The sequence below is a fragment of the Bufo gargarizans genome, chromosome 5 (genome assembly GCF_014858855.1).
Source record: "Bufo gargarizans isolate SCDJY-AF-19 chromosome 5, ASM1485885v1, whole genome shotgun sequence".
Classification (NCBI taxonomy): Eukaryota; Metazoa; Chordata; class Amphibia; order Anura; family Bufonidae; genus Bufo; species Bufo gargarizans.
This window is the reverse complement of record NC_058084.1, coordinates 236276018-236299297: the sequence shown is the minus strand read 5'-3', so window position 1 is coordinate 236299297 and position 23280 is coordinate 236276018. Positions and strand designations below refer to the sequence as shown.

At 41.2% G+C, this 23280-nt stretch overlaps 1 protein-coding gene across 4 annotated transcripts in view; it reads left to right on the top strand.

Moving 5' to 3' along the window:
• The window catches only part of TRIO (trio Rho guanine nucleotide exchange factor), a 584493-nt gene that overhangs the window by 448013 nt on the left and 113200 nt on the right, over positions 1–23280 (top strand). For all 4 annotated transcript variants that reach the window (XM_044293534.1, XM_044293537.1, XM_044293535.1 and 1 more), the window contains exons 41-42: positions 7366–7469; positions 12843–12912. In XM_044293534.1, the coding sequence (XP_044149469.1) occupies positions 7366–7469; positions 12843–12912 (174 nt within the window). The remainder of the gene's footprint in view (positions 1–7365; positions 7470–12842; positions 12913–23280) is intronic.

Here is a 23280-nt window from a genome sequence, read left to right as displayed (position 1 = left end):
AGCTGGGTAATAAGTCAGTGATAATATTGTACACCGGGAAAGCTGGGTAATAAGTCAGTGATAATATCTGATACCGGGAAAGCTGGGTAATAAGTCAGTGATAATATCTGATACCGGGAAAGCTGGGTAATAAGTCAGTGATAATATCTGATACCGGGAAAGCTGGGTAATAAGTCAGTGATAATATCTGATACCGGGAAAGCTGGGTAATAAGTCAGTGATAATATTGTACACCGGGAAAGCTGGGTAATAAGTCTGTAATAATATTGTACACCGGGAAAGCTGGGTAATAAGTCAGTGAATATATCTATCTATATCTAGCACAGATCATATGGCTACTAGCTAACATGCATTTATGCTGTAGTGATTTATTGTTTTTGCTGCACAGAATGGGTTTGTAACACAGGTTTTATGTGTAAAAGTGTATTAGAATGCAGGACAGCCACAAGTTACTCCATTAGTTCACTAGCATTGGTCAGTGGTCACTGAGTGATTCCCCAGCAGGGGGAGGGGCTTTACATACTCTGCAGGCTCCATGTGGATGACTCATCCACATGAACGAGCACGGACTGAGCTCTGAGGGTGAGTCATGAGGAGGCGTGGCCTTCACTCAACTGCCTGAGAAGCAGGAAGTTATCAGGACATCTACTGCTGGTAAGATTGAAACAGCAAAGTGGGACAACCCCTTTAAAGCCGATTCCACATGGCTAGAACAGTGCAAGTGTGAATGTATCAATTTAATTGTTCTCTGCCATTCGTTATCTGTTATGATGATATTTAGTGAGCTCTCCCATTTACGCATAGGGTGAGATTTTTTAAATTGTATTGGCTGGAGTAAGGATTCATACAATTTTTTAATTCCTTTGGACTCCCCAGAGAGGTATAACATACCCACCTGATTGCATCTCAGATTCGATGATGTTAATGATTGTACCAGGTGCCGGATTTGTAAATATTTAAAAAAATCTGACTTGGGTATCCGCAATTGCTTCTGCAGGGTTTGGAAAGATTTCAACAACCCATTTTCAAATAACCGTTCAATATTACTTTCGTTCTCTATATTCCATTCCGAGAGATCTGCATGTGGAAGTAGTGCTCTGATCAGAGAGAATGGAATTGAGGTCACTTTCGGCTTATATCCCTCTTTGTTTATGTCATGAAAACGTTTCCATGCCGTCACCGAAGCCAGCATTACTGGAGTTAAGTTTTTTGGGGTCTGAATATCCCAGAAGGGCAGATATACTAAATCTGGCAAGGTAAAGGGTGCTGCCTGCGCTTGCTCCACTTGGACCCATGGGATCTCAACCTTTTCTTTGTGCCAACTCCTAAGCATGGATACTAATGTGGCAATATAATACATTTCCATGTCTGGGACCGCTAGACCTCCCATTGCTCGGGGTCTCCGCATTATATTACTTGCTATCCGCGGCTTCTTATTGCGCCATATATATTTGGAGAGTAGTTGTTGCACCTTTCTAAAAAACCTTTTTGGTAACAAAATCGGGACTGTGCGGTATAAGTACAAGAAGCGAGGGAGAATGAACATTTTAAAGGCCGCAATCCTCCCTAACCATGAAGTTTCATGTTTATGGAACTCTTCCATGTCTTTACCTACCTCAACCAGTAGGGATTCATAATTAAGGACATATACCTTTGACATTGATGCAGACATGTTAGTGCCTAAATATTTTATACTATCCGTGCACCAATCAAAGTTCCACCGTTCCTTGAAGGACCGGGTCAGAGTGTCCGGGATATGTATCGGCAGTGCTTGCGTTTTAGAGGAATTAAGGTGGTAGTAGGAAAGATTGCCATATAGCTCTATTTGATTCATAACCGCTGCTAAGGACGTTTCTGGGTTAGACAGCGACAACAATACATCATCGGCATACAGCGAGATGACATGCTCTTGCCCTCCCAATCCTACCCCTGAAACCAAGGGGTCCAATCTAATCGCCTGAGCTAGTGGTTCCATTGCTATAATGAAGATCAAGGGGGACAGTGGGCAACCCTGTCTGGTGCCATTGGTCAGCTCGAATGATTCCGTTAGGGCTCCATTGACATAAACACTAGCCGTAGGTGCACTATAAAGAGCCTCAATTGCGGACATTATAGGGCCGCTGAATCCCATAACCGATAACACCGAGAAGGCAAACGACCACCGAATTCGGTCAAATGCCTTCTCGGCATCCAAGGCCAACACCAACAAGGGGCTGTTTTTTTGTATAACTTGATGAAAAATGCCCAACATTCTTCTAGTGTTAAAATAAGACTGGCGAGCCGGTACAAAACCTGTCTGGTCCTTATGGATTATAGAGGGAAGTATTGTAGCAATCCTAAGAGCCAAGAGCTTGGCGTATATTTTTACGTCTTGATTTAATAAAGATATGGGCCTAAAATTCTGCGGTCTGTCCGCAGGTTTACCTGGTTTAGGTAGTGTAATAATAGTCGCCTGTAAATTTTCTTTAGGGAAATTCCCGGAGGACAAAGCAGATTGGCAAAAATCTCTCAGGAAGGGGCTCAATATATGCGAAAACTTTTTATAATAGTGACTTGCAAAACCGTCCGGACCGGGAGCTTTATCCTGGGGCAAGGACCTTATTACTTTCTCAATCTCCTCTTCAGTTATTGGAGTATTAAGGACTTGGAGTTGATTTTTAGTTAGAGTGGGTAAATCTAGGGAACTGAGATATCTCCTCACCATGTCTGTCAAGACTGGGGGAGCAGGTATGGAGTTCCGCAGATTGTATAACTCATAGTAGTACGTCTGAAAGCCTTCCGCTATATCCTGTGGGGAATATAATTTGGTTTGTGTTTTGGGATGCAGGAGGTAATGTATCCTACTTTTAGTTCTTTTTGCTTTTAGGCTAGCTGCCAAAAGTTTCCCCGCCTTATTCCCCTGGGAATAATAACGTGCCTTGGTTTTCCTAAGACTTTTCTCATAAGAATCCAACATATGGTTCCTTATATCGAGCCTGATTTGTTTTAGTGCCTCTGCATTGGGGAGTGAGGGGTCGCTTTTATTCCTATCTTCTAATAGTTTCAATTTTGTGAGCATTTGTGACATGGCCTCCTCTAGTTTCCTTTTCCTCACCGCCCCCTGTTGTATGAATGACCCTCTAATACACGCCTTGTGGGCGTTCCACAGCGTCACCGGGTTAGTATCATCCATCTTGTTAATAAGGAAGAATTCTTTCAGGTCTGATTCAATGCGCTGACCATGCTGTGGACACGATAATAGTATAGGATTGCTCCTCCAAAGATACTTTGGGGCGTAGTTGTTGTCCTCTGAGAGTTTCAGTGTAATAGCAGCATGATCAGACCACTTAATCTGCCCTATCTCCGCCTCTGTCACTTTAGATAAAGTCGTCCTATCCACCCAAAACATATCTATACGGGAATATACGTTGTGTACCCCTGAATGGAACGTAAACTCCCTGTCTGCAGGATGTTTGATACGCCATGCGTCGAACAACTCCGCCTTCCAAATAGCATCACTCAAGGACTGAACTGACCTACAAGAGGAGGACGTCGAGTCCATTTCAGGATCTGTGGTCAAATTAAAGTCTCCAAATATCAATAATTGTCCCTTCTTTTTCTTATGAGCCATTTTTAATATTTTTTTCACGTATCTAGCTTGGCCCTTATTAGGAGCGTATATTGATACCAGAGTGAAGGGGGAGTTGTTCAAGGTGCATACCAGTAGTACATATCGTCCTGCCGAGTCACTTATATGTTCTAACATCGTGAATGCCAAGGTATTTTTTATAGCTATCAGCACTCCTCTAGTTTTGGAGTTAGAATGGGCTTGAAAGATGTGGGGAAACTGAGTGTTTTGTAATCTGTTGGCATCTTTCTCTAGTAAGTGAGTTTCTTGTACTCCTAATATGTCACAATTAAGAGATCTGGCCTCCCTCCACAAATGCGATCTACGCATTGGGCTATTCAAACCATTAGCATTAATACTTGCAAAGGATATTACCATAGTAAAGCAATTTGAAACGTAAGGAATAAAAGTCGCACATTAAACTATACAGAAGGTGCAAGACGCCTCCCAGCCAGCGCGCCTGCATCCATAGCACGAAGATGGTGGAGCATATTACAGGCATAAGTTTAGCGCCAATCATGGACATAGCTTCACATAATAATGTAAAGACAAAGTAACAAAAATAATACATAACCAAAAACATAACTGTAGGTGTACTCGTGAGAACCAACAGGCTCTCGCCGAACCTAAATAACTTGGGGTATCAAAGTCCCGTCTGAAGCCTTGGTAAAATCCCGCTTCTGCAGAACACCGCTCCGGCCTGTAGCACTGAAGATTAAGCCACCCTCCGGTGAATCACTTCAACTAACAATGTCCCAATCTTTTTGGATTTTTTCGGGATGCCCCCGACGCTGTTCCATCTGGGGATCAATAGGAATATCCCAGCTCTGGAGAATTTTCTTCCCCTCTTCCACTGTTTTAACAGCAAACAGTTCTCCCATATGGTGAATTAGCAGGCGCACTGGGAACCCCCACCTATACTGAATTTTAGCTTTTTGTAAAGCAGACGTGATGGGTATCAGGGCCCTTCTATGCCTGAGTGTAGCAGCCGACAGGTCAGCATATAAGGCTATTTTGTGATACGGTGCAGGCAGACCACCATTTTTCCTGGCGGAGGACATCAGCTGCTCTTTAACAGTATAAAAGTGAACTCTGGCAAGAACATCCCTTGGCACGGATTCGTCCAGATGTCTGGGACGTGGGACTCTGTGTGCCCGGTCGATCTCTAAGTCCCCCTCTTTGCAGTGAGGTAGAGCACATTTAATCAACTCTTTGACATATAGAGGAATATCTTTGGCCACCACAGTCTCTGGGATGCCCCTTAGCTTGATATTATTGCGTCTGCTACGGTCTTCCAGATCCGCCATTTTGTTTTTTAGAACCTCCACCTCAGCCTCTAATGTGTAATGAGCATCAATAAGGTCGTTATGGGAGCCTGCAAACTCTCCAAATTTTCGTTCTAGATGGTCTGTTCTGGCCCCAATCTCCTCCACCTCCCTTCTCATGGGGGCCACTATCAAACGCATGTCATGCAAAAGAGAGCTTCTCTGTACCAGTAACATGTCTCTCATGGCAGTGTCTGTCAGGGCTATATTAGCGACTGGCAGTGCTAAGAATTCTGCCTCCCCCGTAGCCCGCAAGTCATCCTTGGAACCCAGAGTACCTGCGCTGGCGATTACTGCCTCAGGAGCTCCTTTCATAGGAGTAGAGTGGGGGGATTCCCCTGACTCCGCTGGCGCCGTTTCCCCATGTGATCGGCCTGCCGCTGCTGCATCACCAGCTCCTTCCAGCCCAGTAGCTGAATCTCTGATTCCGGGTGCAGGTCTTGGGGATTTCGCTGTGGCCAGCTCTTCCGCAGGCTCTGGGCGACTAGCTGAGCGGGCGTCTTCTTCTTTGTCGCTGTCAACGGCATCCTCCTCTCCGGCGCCATCTTGGAATCTTCCCGCCTCCCTTGTGAAGTAGAACTTCGTCAGTTGTGGGTGCTTCTGCACCTTTCTTTTTTTCCCGGTCATGGTCAGGGAAGGTTCGGTGCCTTTTCTGTCCGGTTTTGGTGTGTTCACCATGGGTATCGTTGCTATATAAGTCGCTGGTTGAAGTGCTATCTCCGGAGCTGCAGCACCCTACATCCGCGCGCCTCGGCAGCCAGACCACGCCCCCGAAATCCCACTTATTAAACCTGACAGGGCACACATGTGAAGTGAAAACCATTTCAGGTGACTACCTCTTGAAGCTCATCAAGAGAATGCCAAGAGTGTGCAAAGCAGTAATCAAAGCAAAAGGTGGCTACTTTGAAGAACCTAGAATATGACATATTTTCAGTTGTTTCACACTTTTTTGTTATGTATATAATTCCACATGTGTTGATTCATAGTTTTGATGCCTTCAGTGTGAATCTACAATTTTCATAGTCATGAAAGTAAAGAATGAGAAGGTGTGTCCAAACTTTTGGTCTGTACTGTAAGAAATTACAATATTAGACTGAAATTATACTTTTTAAAGAGAAAACTGTACCGTTGAAAGGAGGCTCTAGTAACCTGTTACGTTGCCTCTAGCCAGTATATAACATGAGATATTGTAGGGCTTGGAGGCATACAGGTTCATTAGTTATATTGCAGACCATTTGCCCACAGATGTTGTAGCTGGGCCGCTAGATCCTGCAAATGATCCTCTCTACTGGTGGTCTGTCTGGGCTGTCCAGATCTTGTTCACAGTTTGTGTGTGCCCTCACATAACCACCGCTTCTAACACCTCATAACAGCTACCATTGGTCAGAACTGCCTAGAAGGCATGCAATTCATTGAAATTACCTTCCTGCTTCTCTCTATCCAATGATACACACCCTTTCAAAGTCTGTTAACTGGGAAAAATGTATTTGAGACATGTCTAGCAGTCAATGATCTCTCCAAAAGGTGCACTACCCAAATGTAGCCCCAGAGAGCCTTTTTATAGGGCAACAGGAAAAGCACTTTTATGCCCTCTTGTGACAAGATCCAGTGTCAAATCAGACCACACGTCCCCCTCCTGTACCGATAGCTGTTCACAGGAAGTGGAAAACACTAAGATATAAATGTATAAGCTACAGTTTTTACATAATCTTTTCCTACAAAACTATATATCAGTCTGCTCAGCTTCTCCTGCTCTATAATATGGTGCTTTCAAAATGCATTGCATTTTGTGGTGGCCCTCTTAAAAGAGTCACTTTTTTCTTTTTTTTTCTTTGTTTGGATTCTGTGTTTAGTGTTTATTTAATTTATAATTGCGTAGTACTGCCAAAATTAAAGGGGTTTTCTGGGAGCTTTATACTGATGACCTATCTCGGGACCCCTGACTATGAGCTGTTTGAGAAGGCATCGCAGCCTTCTCTTAGCGTTGCCTGAGCCTTGTGATGCCATTTTTGTTGGTCACATGGCCTAGGCACCGCTCATCCCAATTCACCTCAGCTGCTATTCAATGTATGCTGCTGTGCTTGGTTTGCAGAGAGAAGGCCGCGGCACTACTGCGAGCACCAGTGACTTCTTGAACATTTGATTAGCGGGGATCATGGTTGTTAGAGCTCCAGCGATCCGATACTGATAACCTATCCAGAGGTCATCAGTGTAAAATTCTTGGAAAACCACTTTAAGAAAAGCCAGAAAGTGTAACAAAATTGTTTTCTATGAATAATCAGTTTAAAAATTACCCATTTCTGATATGATTGTTCTTTTGAGACAGATACAAATTTAGACAACCTTCAGGATTACTTGAGGTATCGTGGTATAGCCATTACTGGAATTTTAAGGATATAACCTGACAGATTTTGCTTTTGTAATCTGCTACAGGGGTATATGGCACTCATGAAGGAGGATGGTGTTCCAGATGACATGAAGGGAAAGGATAAAATTATATTTGGAAATATTCATCAAATTTATGACTGGCACAGAGAGTATGTATAGATAATTTTTATTTATTTTTTTACTCTTCTTTATTTTTAATATTTGCAGATTAAACTCAAAGAAAGATTGTTGTGTGAGCAGAACATCTGCACAGTTTACAGATGTAAAAGAAGACAGTTGACAATGGAATTGTATGCCCTGCGTTATTGAAAATAAATTGACACATGTATAAGAATTCTGTCTAATGTGTGATAAACTTAAACCAGACCGTCACAAGATGTGGCAAATTTATCCCGGTTTCGCAGGCTGTATGCTAGAGTTGGTGCTTTTTACTAGAAGTTAGACACTTCTCACCTTTCAAGCCAACTTGTTTCAACTACAATTTTGGAGTATTAGTCTGCAGTACTACATCAATAATAGTGTAGATAATTACTCCAAATTGCTATTTTGTATTTTCAAACTGCCTCCCATTTCCCTGCTGTCACCACTTAAAGCAGCACTGAAATACTTTGAATTATTTTCATTCCATGTGCGAGCTCAACATCTACACTGTATTTCGGCACAGTTTTGAGTACTGAAAGGGGTTTTCCAGGGGTTCTTCCAAACACATAACTCCTGTCCGTAGGTTGTGTGCAGTATTGCATCTCTGCTCTGTTGACTCCAATGGAGCCGAGCTTCAGTACCAGGAAGATCTCGTGGACAGGGGTGATGCTGTTTTTTGAAGAAAGCAGCCAGGTTTTCTAATCCTATACAACCCCTTTAAAGTCCCTTTACCCATCCTGGCTTTGCAGGCAATTATGAGGAATGAACAGCTTATCAGAGGAGGTAAGAGTTACATATTCATGTATGTATGGAGACAAGTGATTGCTGCAATCGCATATCTCCGTACAGATTCATACTGCTGCTGTTTACTCAGGACTTATCTACCCCGAGAACAATGATTTTATTGTTTTTGTTAACAGTGCTTTCACCTGATGAACGGGTGTTTGCATATGTGCCTCGGAACTTGTTAAGGGACCAAAAGTAACAGGACAGAATAATAATCATAAATCAAACTTTCACTTTTTAATACTTGGTTGCAAATCCTTTGCAGTCAATTACAACCTGAAGTCTGGAATGAATAGACATCACCAGCCGCTGGGTTTCATCCCTGGTGACACTTCAGAATTCATCCTGCTGCTTTTGTCAGCAGTCACATCATCAATAAATACAAGAGAACCAGTTCTATTGGCAGCCATACATGCCCACGCCATGTCACTACCACCACCATGCTTCACTGATGAGGTGATATGCTTAGGATCATGAGCAGTTCCTTTCCTTCTCCATACTGTTCTCTTCTCATCACTCTGGTACAAGTTGATCTTGGTCTCATCTGTCCATAGGATATTGTTCCAGAATTGTGAAGGCTTTTTTTAGATGTCGTTTGGCAAACTCTAATCTGCCCTTCCTGTTTTTGAGGCTCACCAATAGTTTCCATCTTGTGGTGAACCCTTTCTATTCACTCTGGTGAAGTCTTCTCTTGATTGTTGACTTCGACAAACATAGACCTACCTTCTGAAGAGTGTTCTTGATCTAGCCAACTGTTGTGAAGGGTGTTTTCTTCACCAGGGAAAGAATCCTTTGGTCATCCACCACAGTTTTCCGTGGTCTTTTGGGTGTTGCTGAGCACACCGGTGCATTTCTTCTCTTTAAGAATGTTCCAAACTGTTGTTTTGGCCACGCCTAATGTTTTTGCTATATCTGATGGGTTTGTTTTGCTTTTTCAGCCTAATGATGGCTTGCTTCACTGATAGTGACAGCTCTTTGGATCTCATCTTCAGAGTTGACTGCAACAGATTCCAAATAGCACACTTAAATTGAACTCTGGACCTTTTATCTGCTCATTGTAATTGGGATAATGAGGCAGTAACACAGCTGGCCATGGAACAGCTGACAAGCCAATTGTCCCATTGCTTTTTGATCCCTTAACAAGTTCGAGGCACATATGCAAACTATTTCTAATTCCTACACCGTTCGCCTGATTTGGATATACATACCCTCAAATTAAAGCTGACAGTCTGCAGTTAAAGCACATCTTGTTTGTTTAATTCCAAATCCATTTTGGTGGTGTATAGAGCCAAAAATGTTAGCATTCTGTCGATGTCCCAATATTTACGGACCTGACTGTAACTAACAACATTGCCCCATAGAAGATTGCAAATGCTTTCCAAGCATACCTGTGTGTATTATATGTCCAGGAAAAGCACTTTTATTCTGCTGGAAAACAGGTCCCAAGTGCCCAGCTGAAAGTCAAGGTTCTAGATGGTACCAATCATAAGATATGAGCAGTTAAAGCAGGCTTCTCCTCTTCAGTCTGGTTTGCTTAGGGCACTTGGAGCAGCAGAGCTGGGCATATAGAATCCAGCAGAATAAAAGTGCGTTTCCTGCACATGGAATACAGACACAAAGTGCATACAGGTATTCTTGGAATGTGTCTGCAGTCTTCTGTGGGGCAGTGCTCTTAGTTATATTGGTGAAAAAGAGATGACAGACTCCCTTTAACACTCATGCCAGGACAGGCCTGCTTAGCCAGCCACCAGGCTTGTGTCCTATGTCAGTCAGTGATTGGCCAAGCCTGCTTTACTTGACATTTACAGCGAGTCTAGCCAAGACAGGAAGTGTGAAGCAGTGTTAGAAGGGTAGGTGAACGCTGTAAAAAAATAAAATAATAAAAACTGTGCCAAACAGCAATTTTCTGCCGCCATTTAATCCCGCAAAAAAATTAGACCCTACCTAAAACAATCACTCAAAAACGGAAAAAAATATGGCTCTCAGAACATAGCAACACAAAAACAAAGTATTTTTCTTGTCAAAAATGCTTTTACTGTGTAAAACTTAACAAAAAATAATAGACTTATTAGGTATTGCCACGTCCGTAATAACCTGCTTTATTAAAATATCACATGATATTCCCCTTCAGATGAATGCTATAAAAATAAATAAATAAAAACTGTGCCAGAACAGTTATTTTTTCTCTCACCTTGCCTTACAAAATGCATAATATCAAGTGATCAAAAAGTCATATGTACCCAAAATGTTATCAATGAAAATCTGCCACCTAAGACAGTTACTCATAAAAGAAAAAACAATGGCACCCGTAAACCAATCTTTTAAAATCTGCGCTGCAAAAGACCTATGGCACTCCTTCCCTTCTGAGTCTTGCCATGTGCCCCCACAGCAGTTTACCACCACATATGGGGTGTTGCTGTATCCAGGAAAAAATGAGTAACAAATTACGGGGTGCTTTTTCTCCAGTTAACCCTTGTGAAAATGAAAAATTTGGTACTAAAGCAGCATTTTATTGGAAGAAATTAAACTTGTCATTTTCACTGCCAAGAGTTTCTAAATTCCATAAAACACTTATGAGTTCAAAGTGCTCAGTACACCCCTTAATAAATTCTTTGAGAGGTGTAGTTTATAAAATAGGGTTACTTTTTGAGCGTTTCCGCTGTAGGCTTATTGCGGAGTCTCTTAAAATACAAAATGGCGCTTAAAAACCATTGTAGCAAAATCTGCCTCCAAAAACGATATGGCGCTCCTTTCCTTCTGACCACTGCCATGTGCCCCTACAGCAGTTTACTACCAAATATGGGATATTTCTTTAAACTGCAAAATCATGCATATTGTAATACATATTGAGGTTTGTTTTGCTGTTAACACTTGCTGTGTTGCAATAAAAATGGATTAGGCTTCGTTCACATCACCGTTCAGCCTTTCCGTTTTCCTGCTCCGTTTAGGGACAGGAGAACAGAAAGGACGGAAAAGCACATAACTGACACCAAACTAAGTCAAACAGAGCCCTTAGGAGCCCATAGACTTTAATGGGGTCCGTTATGTTTCCGCTCAGATTATGATTTTTAATCGGAGACAAAAGTCCTGCATGCACAACTTTTGTCTCCGATTAAAAATCATCTTCTGAGCGAAAACGAAACGGACCCCATTATAGTCTATGAGGTCCTCAGGCTCTGTTTGACTCAGTTTGGTGTCAGTTATGTGCTTATCCGTCCTTTCCGTTCTCTTGCCCCTAAACGGAGCAGGAGAACGGAAAGGCTGAATGGTGATGCGAACGTAGCCTTAAAATGAAAAATCTGCAAATTAAAATGAAATGTTTACATTTCACCTCCATTTTCTTTTTGCAAAGTTAAACAAAGTTTGTAACTTCAGTTTTAAATATGAGTGGTTTCCATTACGTAAGCCCCTCAAAATCACTTTATAACTTAATTGGTGCTTAAAAAATGGTTTGGGAAAATTTCTTGAAAGTGTGAAAAATTGCCTCTAAAATTCTAAGCGTCCTAAAAAAGTTAAATTACCTTTTACAAAATGATGCCAACATAAAGTAGACATATGGGGAATGATGACTAATAACTGTTTTATGAGGCATGAAAAAAAAATTGAAATTCAAATAAAAAAATGTGAATTTTTCCAAATTCTTTTTTTTTAATAAATAAAGGTGAAATATATCAATTCAAGTATACCAGTGTCATAAAGTGCAATGTTTCACTAGAAAACAGAATGGTTTGGATAAGTAGAAGTGTTCCAAAGTTATTACCACATAAAATGATTTGCAAAAAATTGCCTGGGCAGGAAGGAGAAAACTGGCTTGGAGTAGAAGAGGTTATTCTTAATATTCACTCGCATTCTGACACTGTGCTCTTTCACACAGTAGTAAAATGTATTGCGAGAATTCTTGAGCTCATGCACATCATTTAGACGACTTAAGGTGGAGTCCCCTCAATGCATTTTACAGCTGTTTTGTGGGAGCACAGTGTCAGAATACAAGTGAGTGTAATGATAAAAATTACATAATCTGACTCTGCACCGTTTACACTACACACTGTTTACTTTGGGGGGGGGTGTTTGAAGGTGACAGATTCCCTTTAAATTCCCAGACTGTCCCTGGACTGATATATACAGTTTTGTGAAAAGGTTCAATATTCTAGGCTCAAAGTATTACACTCTAGTCACCTAATTAATCCATACCCCCTGAGCAAAGGGTACCTCAAAAGTGTGACTTTGGGGTTTCATAAGCTGTAAGTCATAATCATCCAAATTATAACAAAAAAAGGCTTAAAATATCTCACTTTGCATGCAATAAGTCTATCTCATATGTAAGTTTCACCTTTTAAGTTGGATTACTGAAATAAATTTACTTTACACGATATTCTAATTTTTCGAGTTTCATGTGTGTGTGTGTGTGTGTATGTGTGTGTATATATATATATATATATATATATATATATATACATATATATATATATATATTCCTTTAAGAACATGTGTATACAATGTTTCTTAATTTTTTGGTATTGTATTACAGTAACTGGTAAATTTCATGATGTTAAGCTATTTATTGGGCATCAATAATATATTTTGCTTGCCTGCAGGTTTTTTATGGGAGAACTACAGAAGTGTTTGGGAGAACCAGAACGGCTAGCACCTTTAATTGTTAAACATGTAAGTGTGTAAAATCTTTATAGCTATTTCACTATAATATTTGTGATAAAACATGTAGAGGGAGGGCCTATGAATGATGTGAGCAGCCATCTATGTGGTTGCGATGAGTAACTGTGCTCCACTTTTTCCTTGCATGTACAGTATACTACTTTTACAATAATTGTATTTAACAATTACTCATTTTGCACTACTGAATCATAACTTATTGGTGCTAAATGCCCTGAGAATCGCCTTGTGACTGATCTACCGATAATATGCCCTCTGTATTTTAAATATCACTGATTCAAAAATGCTATTGGCTGCTAATATTACTGACTTTTCTGTTGACTTGAACCTATTGACATGGAGTCTTTATCATAAACTCAATGTTGAGAGCCACACATCGGCTAGACTGCTGAATCCCCAACCTCCAGCCCTGAGATGCACCACTGTACTAGCATCTACCTGGCCACAATAGGACCAGTGAGCCATTGAAACAGACATGGTGTCATTGACCTGTACAGGGTGGAAGCATTGCCATGGTTATTGATAAACAAACTAACTACTGTACATTATATATACAGTGGATATAAAAAGTCTACACACCCCTGTTAAAATGTCAGGTTTCTGTGATGTAAAAAAAATTAGACAAAGATAAATAATTTCAGAGCTTTTTCCACCTTTAAAGTGACCTATAAACTGTACAACTTAATTGAAAAACAAACTGAAATATTTTAGGTAGAGGGAAGAAAAAATATAAAAATAAAATAATATAGTTGCATAAGTGTGCACACCCTTAACCTCTTCCGGACCCATGACGGCTAAATGCGTCGGGGGTCGGCGATTGCAGCAAACCACAGGTCAATTCAGACCTGCTGTTTGCTGCGTTTCCGGGTTATTCAGGTCTTTGGGGACCCGATAACCCGGAACAGGATGGTGATCGGTGGTGTGATAATACACCACCGATCACCACCCTGGGATCCTGAGAGGAGATGGTGACATCACCTCTCAGGATCGCTGTCATTGGTCAGCTGGGCGGGCGGTTCATTCAAATTATTGCAGCGCTCCTCTTCTCCTCCTCTGCGCTGCGCGTGGATGCAGAGCTGCACCGATCTCCAGCCAGCACCCCCCCAGGTATTTAGGGAAAGGTTAGGTTAGGCAGGGATATTCAGGAAAAGTTAGTGATTTTTGTTGCATCACCCTAAATAGGGTGTCTGGGGTCTGTGTGACCCTAGACCCCCCAGGGGTGCTGCAGCTTGCCCCCCTGACCCTCCCCCCCCAACTTTTTGGGGTGGGCAAGCATTTAAAAAAAAAATAATTGTGTGCGTACGCTGACTGTGACACTCTTAGCGTCCGGCCACTGTTAGCGCATCGCACACCCCACCGCTGATCAACTTCGGACGGTTGATCAGCGATTTTAAAATTTTTATAAATTTTATTTAATTTTTTTCACCTTTTTTCCCCACTTTTATTTTATTTTTTATCTGTTAGGTTTAGGGTAAGTTCGCAAACACCGGTGCCCCCACACACATGCACACTGAATAAAGATTTACACGTACACACACGCGGACACACACTCCCCTATGGCCCGCCGGATGTTCTCGGCTGAGGCGGCATACGCCCAGCTTGCCTCAGAGTCCTAGAGTCCCAGTGAGGACGAGGATGACCCCACTTTCCTGTTGTCATCCATGTCCTCCTCATCATCTAGCGATGATGATGAGCCCCCAAGGCGGAGCAAGGGGACTGCCATGCTAGAGACCCTGTGGCCCACCCTAGTACGAGCAGCTCTGGGGCTCGTGGGCTCGTACTAGTTTTCCGGTCCACCAGTTAAGTCCACCGGAGCCCCCTGCTGGTGATCTTGTCTTGTGTACCCCAGAGCAATTTGAGCCTGTGAATCCAGATTTCCATAGTGGGCTTCACTGAATATGACTATTTTAGTCTTTTTTTCAGTGACCACTTTGTAAATCTGATGGTGGAGCAGACAAACCTGTACACCCAACAGTTTGTTGCTCAACACCCGGGCTCCTTTTTGGCTAGGCCCGGTTGCTGGACCCCGGTAAGTGCAGCCGAGATGAGGACGTTTTGGGGCCTCATGCTGCACATGGGTCTAGTCAAGAAACCTAGTGTCAGGCATTACTGGAGTGGGGACGTCCTCTACCAGACCCCACTTTACAGTACAGCCATGACACACTCCCGGTTTGAAGCCATCCGGAAATGCCTGCATTATTCCGATAATGCAGCATGTCCCCCCACCCCTAATTTTCCGCCAGTATGTTCCCTCTAAGTGGGCGAGGTATGGCGTGAAGCTGTACAAACTTTGTGAGAGTACCTCAGGGTACACTTACAAGTTTTGTGTGTACGAGGGGCGAGATTCCTGTATTGAACCCCCACAATGCCCCCCCCCCCCCCCCCCCCCCCACTCTGGGTGTAGGCTGGAAACTTGTGTGGGACCTTATGCACCCACTGGTGGGTTACCACCTGTACGTGGAAAACTTTTATACTAGTATCCCCTTCTTCAGGTCCCTCGCTGCCAGATCCAGGTCCGCTTGTGGGACCGTGCGGAAAAATCAACGAGGCCTCCCTGCCCACCCCCTCCAGGTACCTATCCCCAGGGGTGAGATCCGTGCCCTTACCACTGGAAACCTGTTGCTTGTCAGATATAAGGACAAGAGGGATGTCCTTGTACTGTCCGCAATTCATGATAACTGCATCACCCCTGTCCCTGTGCGAGGTACCAAGGCAACGGTCCTCAAGCCCGATTGTATCGTCTACTACAATCGGTATATGAGTTGATCTCTCTAATCATGTCCTCAATCCATATAACGCAATGCGCAAAACCGTGGCATGGTACAAAAAAGTTGAGGTCTACTTGGTGCAGGTTGCCTTGTACAACTCTTTTGTGCTGTCCCGGAGCGCTGGCAACACAGGGACATTTCTTCAGTTCTATGAGGCAGTCCTCACGAACCTGATCTTTTCTGACCGGGAAAGAGCAGATTGGAGTACCTCAGGAACTGGAGGCGCCTGGATCATCCCTGGCCAACACTTTCCAGGTGTGGTCCCCACATACTGGAAAGAAGGGACGGACCCAAAAAAGGTGCAGCGTGTGTCACAGGAGGGGGATACTACTCAGTGCGACACGTGCCCCTATCATCCAGGCCTCTGCATTATTGGTTGCTTCAGGGAATTTATATCCCAATTTAGCCACTGACTATCGGACATATTGGGTATCGCCGCATCTGTAAGATTCTGCTCTATAAAAATACCCCCCACCCCTCAGATGAACACGGTAAAAAATAAATAATAAAAAACGGTGCAAAAATAAGGTTTTTTTTGTCACCTTACATCACAAAGATTGTAATAGCAAGCGATCAAAAAGTCATATGCCCCCCCAAAATAGTGCCAATAAACCATCCTCTCTTCCTGCAAACAATGAGCCCCTACCTAAGATAATCGGCTAAAAAAAAAATTTAATAATGACTCTTAGACTATGGAGATACTAAAATCTTTATTATCTTTAAAAAAAAAAAAAATAAATAGTGTAAAACATAAATAAATAACAAAAAAGTAGACATATTGGGTATCGTCGCGTCCGTAAGAATCTGCTCTATAAAAATACCCCAACCCCTTGGATGAACACGGTAAAAAATAAAAATAAAATAAAAAACGGTGCCAACAAAGCAAAAAAATTTTTCCAATAACATAGCAAGGGTTAACAGCCAAACAAAACTTAATGTTTATTACCCTCATACTGCAGTTTTCAACACCCCATATGTGGTCGTAAACTGCTGTATCTTTGTATGTTGGACAGATCTAAATTCCTCTCAAATGAATGAGGGGAATAGAGAAAAGGAGAGAAAAGGGGCGCACAATACGGTAGTATGTATCTACAGATGAAATGATAATATCATGGGAATTGTGAAGGCTCACCTTTTTTGGTTGTGCAAAATTTAGTCACATTTCTATTGCAGGCTTCAAAGTGATGAGACTTATATTCCGGAACTGCAGCCGCAGATTGTGAGTTCTTTTTGATGGGATGTCCAGTCCCACAAAAGGAAAAATGGCAATAAAAAAGAGATTCTGCTTCGGCGCAAGTCCACAATGGAAGCGGTCTCAATAATATGATAATTCTTCTTCATCAGGTTTCATATTATTACATTCAATACAATAGACAAATAGATATTTATAGGTACAAAACATCAAAAGACATAAAAAAAACGCCAAAAACACGCACCTGGGGCCCGCCCCCTGGGTAGACAGCAATAGTTATCTCGATTTCCGGAGCTCACATTACAGGAAATGGAAATCCAACGTTCCCTTTAGCCAATATAAGCAACGTAATTGTACATTAGATACGTACTTCACACTACAATGCGATACCCTCACATCCAGGTTCAATCAAAAAGGATACCCAAGAAACCTCATCATGGGTGCTAAACAAAAAGCAGCTGATCTTACCCAATCAGAATGTCTAGCGCCAGCAACAAAAACAGAGAAGAGAAACACCGAAATCCGTTCCATAATCAGAACCATAAGGCCGTCAAAGCGGCTATGGAAAAACACTGGCACATTCTAAAAAAAAACACATTTTGAGCCAAATCATTCCGGTGAACCCCGCTTCACATACGGAAGAGCAAAAACCTTAAAAAAATATTCTAGCACCCAGTAAATTAAGATCTATCACTCATCCCACCCGTGATCAGGATACTGGGCCCCCCAAGGCAGTTACAAATGTGGTCACCGGAGATGTTTATTCTGTGCCAGCATCTACCAGAGGTCATCTTTCCAGAGCCGCTCAACTTGGGAATCCTTTCAGATCACAGAACATCTAACCTGCAATTCTAACCACATAATATACCTGTGTGAGTGTCCATGTCACCTACAATATGTAGGCTGCACTATTCAAACCCTATGCAACAGATTCAATAAATATAGGTCAAACATCAAAAATAAATTTATGAAACATATTGTTTCCAGACACGCAACTGAACAGCACGAGGGTAATACAGTCGGATTCTCTGTGACACCTATATGGCCTCAATCCGTATGGCCTTAACGAGGCATTTGAAATCAATCTATGAAGTCCTAATATCAAACGCTAGGTATATAAAAACAATATGTCCCACAGAAATAATAATAACGAAATAAAAATCGAAATAACAATAAAAATAATGTACTAACAAATATCATATTATATAAATGTGCCCACTGAAAATGGCACATTTGGAATTACTCCAAATTTATATCTATATTTATATCCACTATCATATACTTTTAATATAAACATTTTTACCTTAAAGGGAACCTGTCATGTGGATATTTGATTATAATCTAACTAATTATATACAATCATTAACTACTAAAAAGTGCCTTTAGATGTATTCACTTACTGGTGTGACAGATGGTTACCTCATAATATACACACAAAGATGCCGCATGCTAATGAGCTGATTCGAGTCCGGCGTGATGTCATTGAGTCCAACGTATATTTAAATCAGAGCTATAGCCACTCCCCTGCCCACCTGCTGCTGATTCATATGGAAACAAACTGTCACTCAGCAGTAGGTGGGCGGGGAGAGTCAGGAGCTCATGAATATTCATGACTCATCATTATCAGCTGGAGCTTTTCAATACAAGATGTTGGCAGATTGACTGGGTCAATTAAAGAAAGTGACCCAGCATTTTGCTAAAAGAATCAGTCACTTTTTTATGTTGCCCTTAGTTAGGACACTATAAAACTGGTGACAGGTTCCCTTTAAACATTTTTACCTTATATTCTTACCAATCAATGAGTAGCTTTTATATTGATTCTTATTTAAATAGTGCTATTTTATTCATATCGCCCATTATTTTTATTTGCATCCCATTTATTAATTATTTATTAATTAATTATTTGATAATTATTCCATAACCTTTTACTCCTCATTTATAGTAATTATGATTTTTTTGTATGTACTTCAAGTATATTTAATATATAGAGTTATCCTAAAACAACATATAGAGCTGTAAGCCAGTGTATTGAATTCTTTTGATTTACCCGGGCAGAGCTCCTTTACATCACCCAACTGTGGCCTGAAACTTAAGCTTTTCCGTTGTCCTGACAACAGACCATGTGACCGCAAGGTTGCGATCACGTGGTCATGACGTCACACACCAACACACCCCCTGGCCGGCGGCGTCTCTCACACACAGCAGAATATGCACCCACACAGAGACAGGAGCCTACGGTGATCGGCCTCTCTCCTTCTCCCCCTGCATTTTCACATGAGAGAGAGCCGATCACCAGAGGATGCGCCTGCTTCCGGTCCCCTGTCCGATCATGTGACCTCCTGCAGTCACATGGTGTAAACTACATTGAAATGTTTCTACATAAAATAACTATCTAGGATGGTTGTTTTACAATGAACCTGCACAGAATTATATGGGATCACACAATAGAGACATTTGTATAGATATAACTGAGATTTGCTTATATAGAATTTATCTGATGCTTGAGGTGACACCTGCAGATAGCTCCGCCCCCAGGAGGCGGGCCCTAGGTGCGTGTTTTTGGCATTTTTTTTATGTCTTTTGATGTTTTGTACCTATAAATATCTATTTGTCTATTGTATTGAATGTAATAATATGAAACCTGATGAAGGGGAAGTTTCACTCCCCGAAACGCGTTGTTTCCATTAAAGAAGAATTATCATATTATTGAGACCGTTTCCATTGTGGACTTGCGCCGAAGCAGAATCTCTCTTTTATTGTAAACTGCTGTATGACCAAACGGCAGGGCGCAGAAGGAAAGGAACGCTGTATGGTTTCTGGAAGGCAGATTTTGATGGCCTTTTTTTTTTTTGGGCACCATGTCCCATTCGAAGCCCCCCTGATGCACCCCTAGAGTAAAAACTCCATAAAAGTGACCCCATCTAAGAAACTGCACCCCTCAAGGTATTCAAAACTGATTTTACAAACGTCGTTTACCCTTTAGGTGTTCCACAAGAGTTATTGTCAAATGGAGATGAAATTTCAGATTTTCTATTTCTGGTAACCTTGCCTCACAAAAATTAAATATAGCTAAACCAAAAATCCATATGTGCCCAACAAAACTGCCACCTTATCCCATAGTTTCCAAAATTCGGTCACTTTAATGTAGTTTCTACTCTAGGGGTGCATCAGGGGGGCCTCAAATGGGACATGGTGTAAATAAATCATTCCAGCAAAATCTGCCTTCCAAAAACCATACGGCGCACCTTTCCCTCTACGCCCTACTGTGTGCCCGTACAGTAGTTTACGGACATATATGGGGTGTTTCTGCAAACTACAGAATCGGGGCAATAAATATAGCATTTTATTTGGCTGTTAACCCTTGCTTTGTTACTGGAAAAAATGGATGAAAAATGAAAATTTGCCAAAACATTTAAATTCTCAAATATCATCCCCATTTGCCAATAACTCTTGTGGAACACCTAAAGACTTAACGCCGTTTGTAAAAACAGTTTTGAATTCCTTGAGGGGTGTAGTTTCTATCTTGTAAGCCTCCCAAAGTGACTTCAGACCTGAACTGGTCCCTAAAAATATATATTTTTTTTTTTTATCTGAAAAATTTCAAGATTTGCTTCTAAACTTTTAAGCCTTGTAACATCCCTAAAATATAAAATATCATTCCCAAAATGATCCAAACATGAAGTAGACATATGGAAAATGTAAAGTAATAACTATTTTTGGAGGTATTACTATGTATTATAGTAGAGAAATAGTAACTTGGAAATTTGCAATTTTTAAAAAATTTAGGGTACATTTTGGTATTTTTTTATAAATAAAAATGTTTTTTTTTTTTACTTCATTTTACCAGTGTCATGAAGTACAATATGTGATGAAAAAACAATCTCAGAATGGCCTGGATAAGTCAAAGCGTTTTAAAGTTATCACCACTTAAAGTGACACTGTTCAGATTTGCAAAAAATGGTCTGGTCCTCAAGGTGAAATAAGGCCGTGTCCTAAAGGGGTTAAACTAATACTTTGTTGAAGCACCTTTTGATTTTATCACAGCACTCAGTCTTTTTGGGTATGAGTCTATCAGCATGGCACATTTTGACTTGGCAAGATTTGACCACTCTTCTTTGCAAAAACACTCCAAATCTGTCAGATTGCGAGGGCATCTCCTGTGAACAGCCCTCTTCATATCACCCCACAGATTTTCAATCTGATTCAGGTCTGGGCTCTAGCTGGGCCATTCCAAAATTTGAATTTTCTTCTGGTGAAGCCATTCCTCTGTTGATTTGGATGTATGCTTTGGGTCGTTGTCATGCTGAAAGATGAAGTTCCTCTTAATGTTCAGCTTTCTAGCAGAAGCCTGAAGGTTTTGTGCCAATATTGACTGGTATTTGGAACTGTTCATAATTCCCTCTAGTTTAATAAAGGCCCCAATTCCAGCTGAAGAAAAACAGCCCCAAAGCATGATGCTGCTACCACCATGCTTCATTGTGGGTATGGTGTTCTTTTGGTGATGTGCAGTGTTGTTTTTGCACCAAACATATCTTTTGGAATTATGGCCAAAAAGTTCGACCTTGGTTTCATCAGACCATAACACCTTTTCCCACATGCTTTTGGGGACTTCAGATGTGTTTTTGCAATATGTAGCCTGGCTTGGATGTTTTTCTTCGTAAGAAAAGGCTTTTGTCTTGCCACTCTACCCCATAGCCCAGACATATGAAGAATACGGGAGATTGTTGTCACATGTACCACACAGCCAGTACTTCCTGCAGCTCCTTTAATGTTGCTGTAGGCATCTTGGTAGCTTCCAGACCAATTTTATTTTCATCTTTTCATCAATTATGAAGGGATGTCCAGTTCTTGGTAATGTCAATGTTGTGCCATATTTTCTTGGACATGTTATATTTTTTTTAGCGGAGCAACGGATGCGGACAGTTCTGAAATGATTTATCTTTGTCTAATTTTTTTACATCACAGAAACCTGACATTTTAACAGGGGTGTGTAGACTTTTTATATCCACTATAGATATATATATATATATATATATATATATATATCAGTGCTATTGACCTATATATAATAAAGTAATATTGTCACATTAGAGGCTGGTTGTGCAGTCATTATGGCAAGTATCAGTAACTGAAGCTAATACTGCAGTACTAATAAGGCATGCAGGACTTTTTTTCCGTCTAGCGGATCTCACATGGAAATGGCTCAAACGGATGCCAGATGTGCATAACTGATATTCAGGATCCATTTTTTTACAAGAAAGGTAAACGGGGATGTGAACTCACCCTAACTTGTAGAAATCAGAATAAGGGCTCATGCACATGACCGTAGTTGTTTTGCGGTCTGTTTTTCACGGATCCGTTCTGAATTAGAGGGGGTTTTTTTTCTTCCATTTAAGTCCTTTTTCGTTCCGTTAGTTGTATGGTTTCCATATGCAATCGTTTTTTTTTTTTTGCAGATCGAGAACGGTAACTTATTAATCACCAAACACATGAGCAATATGGGCTGGGCATAGCATTTCTACAGTATGTATCGGCAAAATACGGATGACATACGGATGTGTTCCTTGTGCGTTCCTTATTTTTTGCGGACCCATTGACGTGAATGGGGCCTCGGACCTTAACATTGCTGTATCACTACTTAGTATTATTATCATTTATTAACCTAGATTGGCATCCAGTAACAGTGCTACACTGGTGTCCGGCATGGTCCTAGTTACAGGCGCTGTTGTGAAGTACTGTACGTACCCCACAATAGTAGTGCGCTTGTAAAAACTGACATCTAGTTAAAATGATTCAGTACCAAGAATATAGGCATCAGCTAGGTACATAGTATCATGAATTGCTTGGATTAAGGGCATAGCGGCAAATGCAATGACTTTACATACTAAATTTACTCTTGGGTAATCATGCTATACAGGAGGCTGTTAATTAGCAGATTATGGTGATGTAAGCATATCATTTTGTCTGTAGCAACTCAACAAGGTCTGACACAATGTAATATAAGTGGTATAAAGAAGAAGGATTCATTGAAACACAAAGTTTTTATGAATTTTAAAGTACAAATCCATTTGGTCCCTTTATGAATAATTAGAGGGTCATTTACTATCAGAAATACGCCTATATTATACACATTTCTAGCGTAGATTGCCTTTTCCCCGCTGTTGCCAGATGTAAAAAAAAAAAAGTGGGCATGGCATTGGTTGGGGAAGGGGGCAGGCCTGTCTCATTTAGCATTTTCTACACCTTTTTTAGGAATAGAAAATGGTCTAAAGTTAAGCTAGCAAGAAAGCTGGTGTATCGACCACTGATCTAAATGTAAGCCAAAGTTATGTAGAGGCCTGTGCCTTATCAGACTTCTCATCAGATTTTTATAGGATTCTATTCCCAGGCTGCCACAGATTA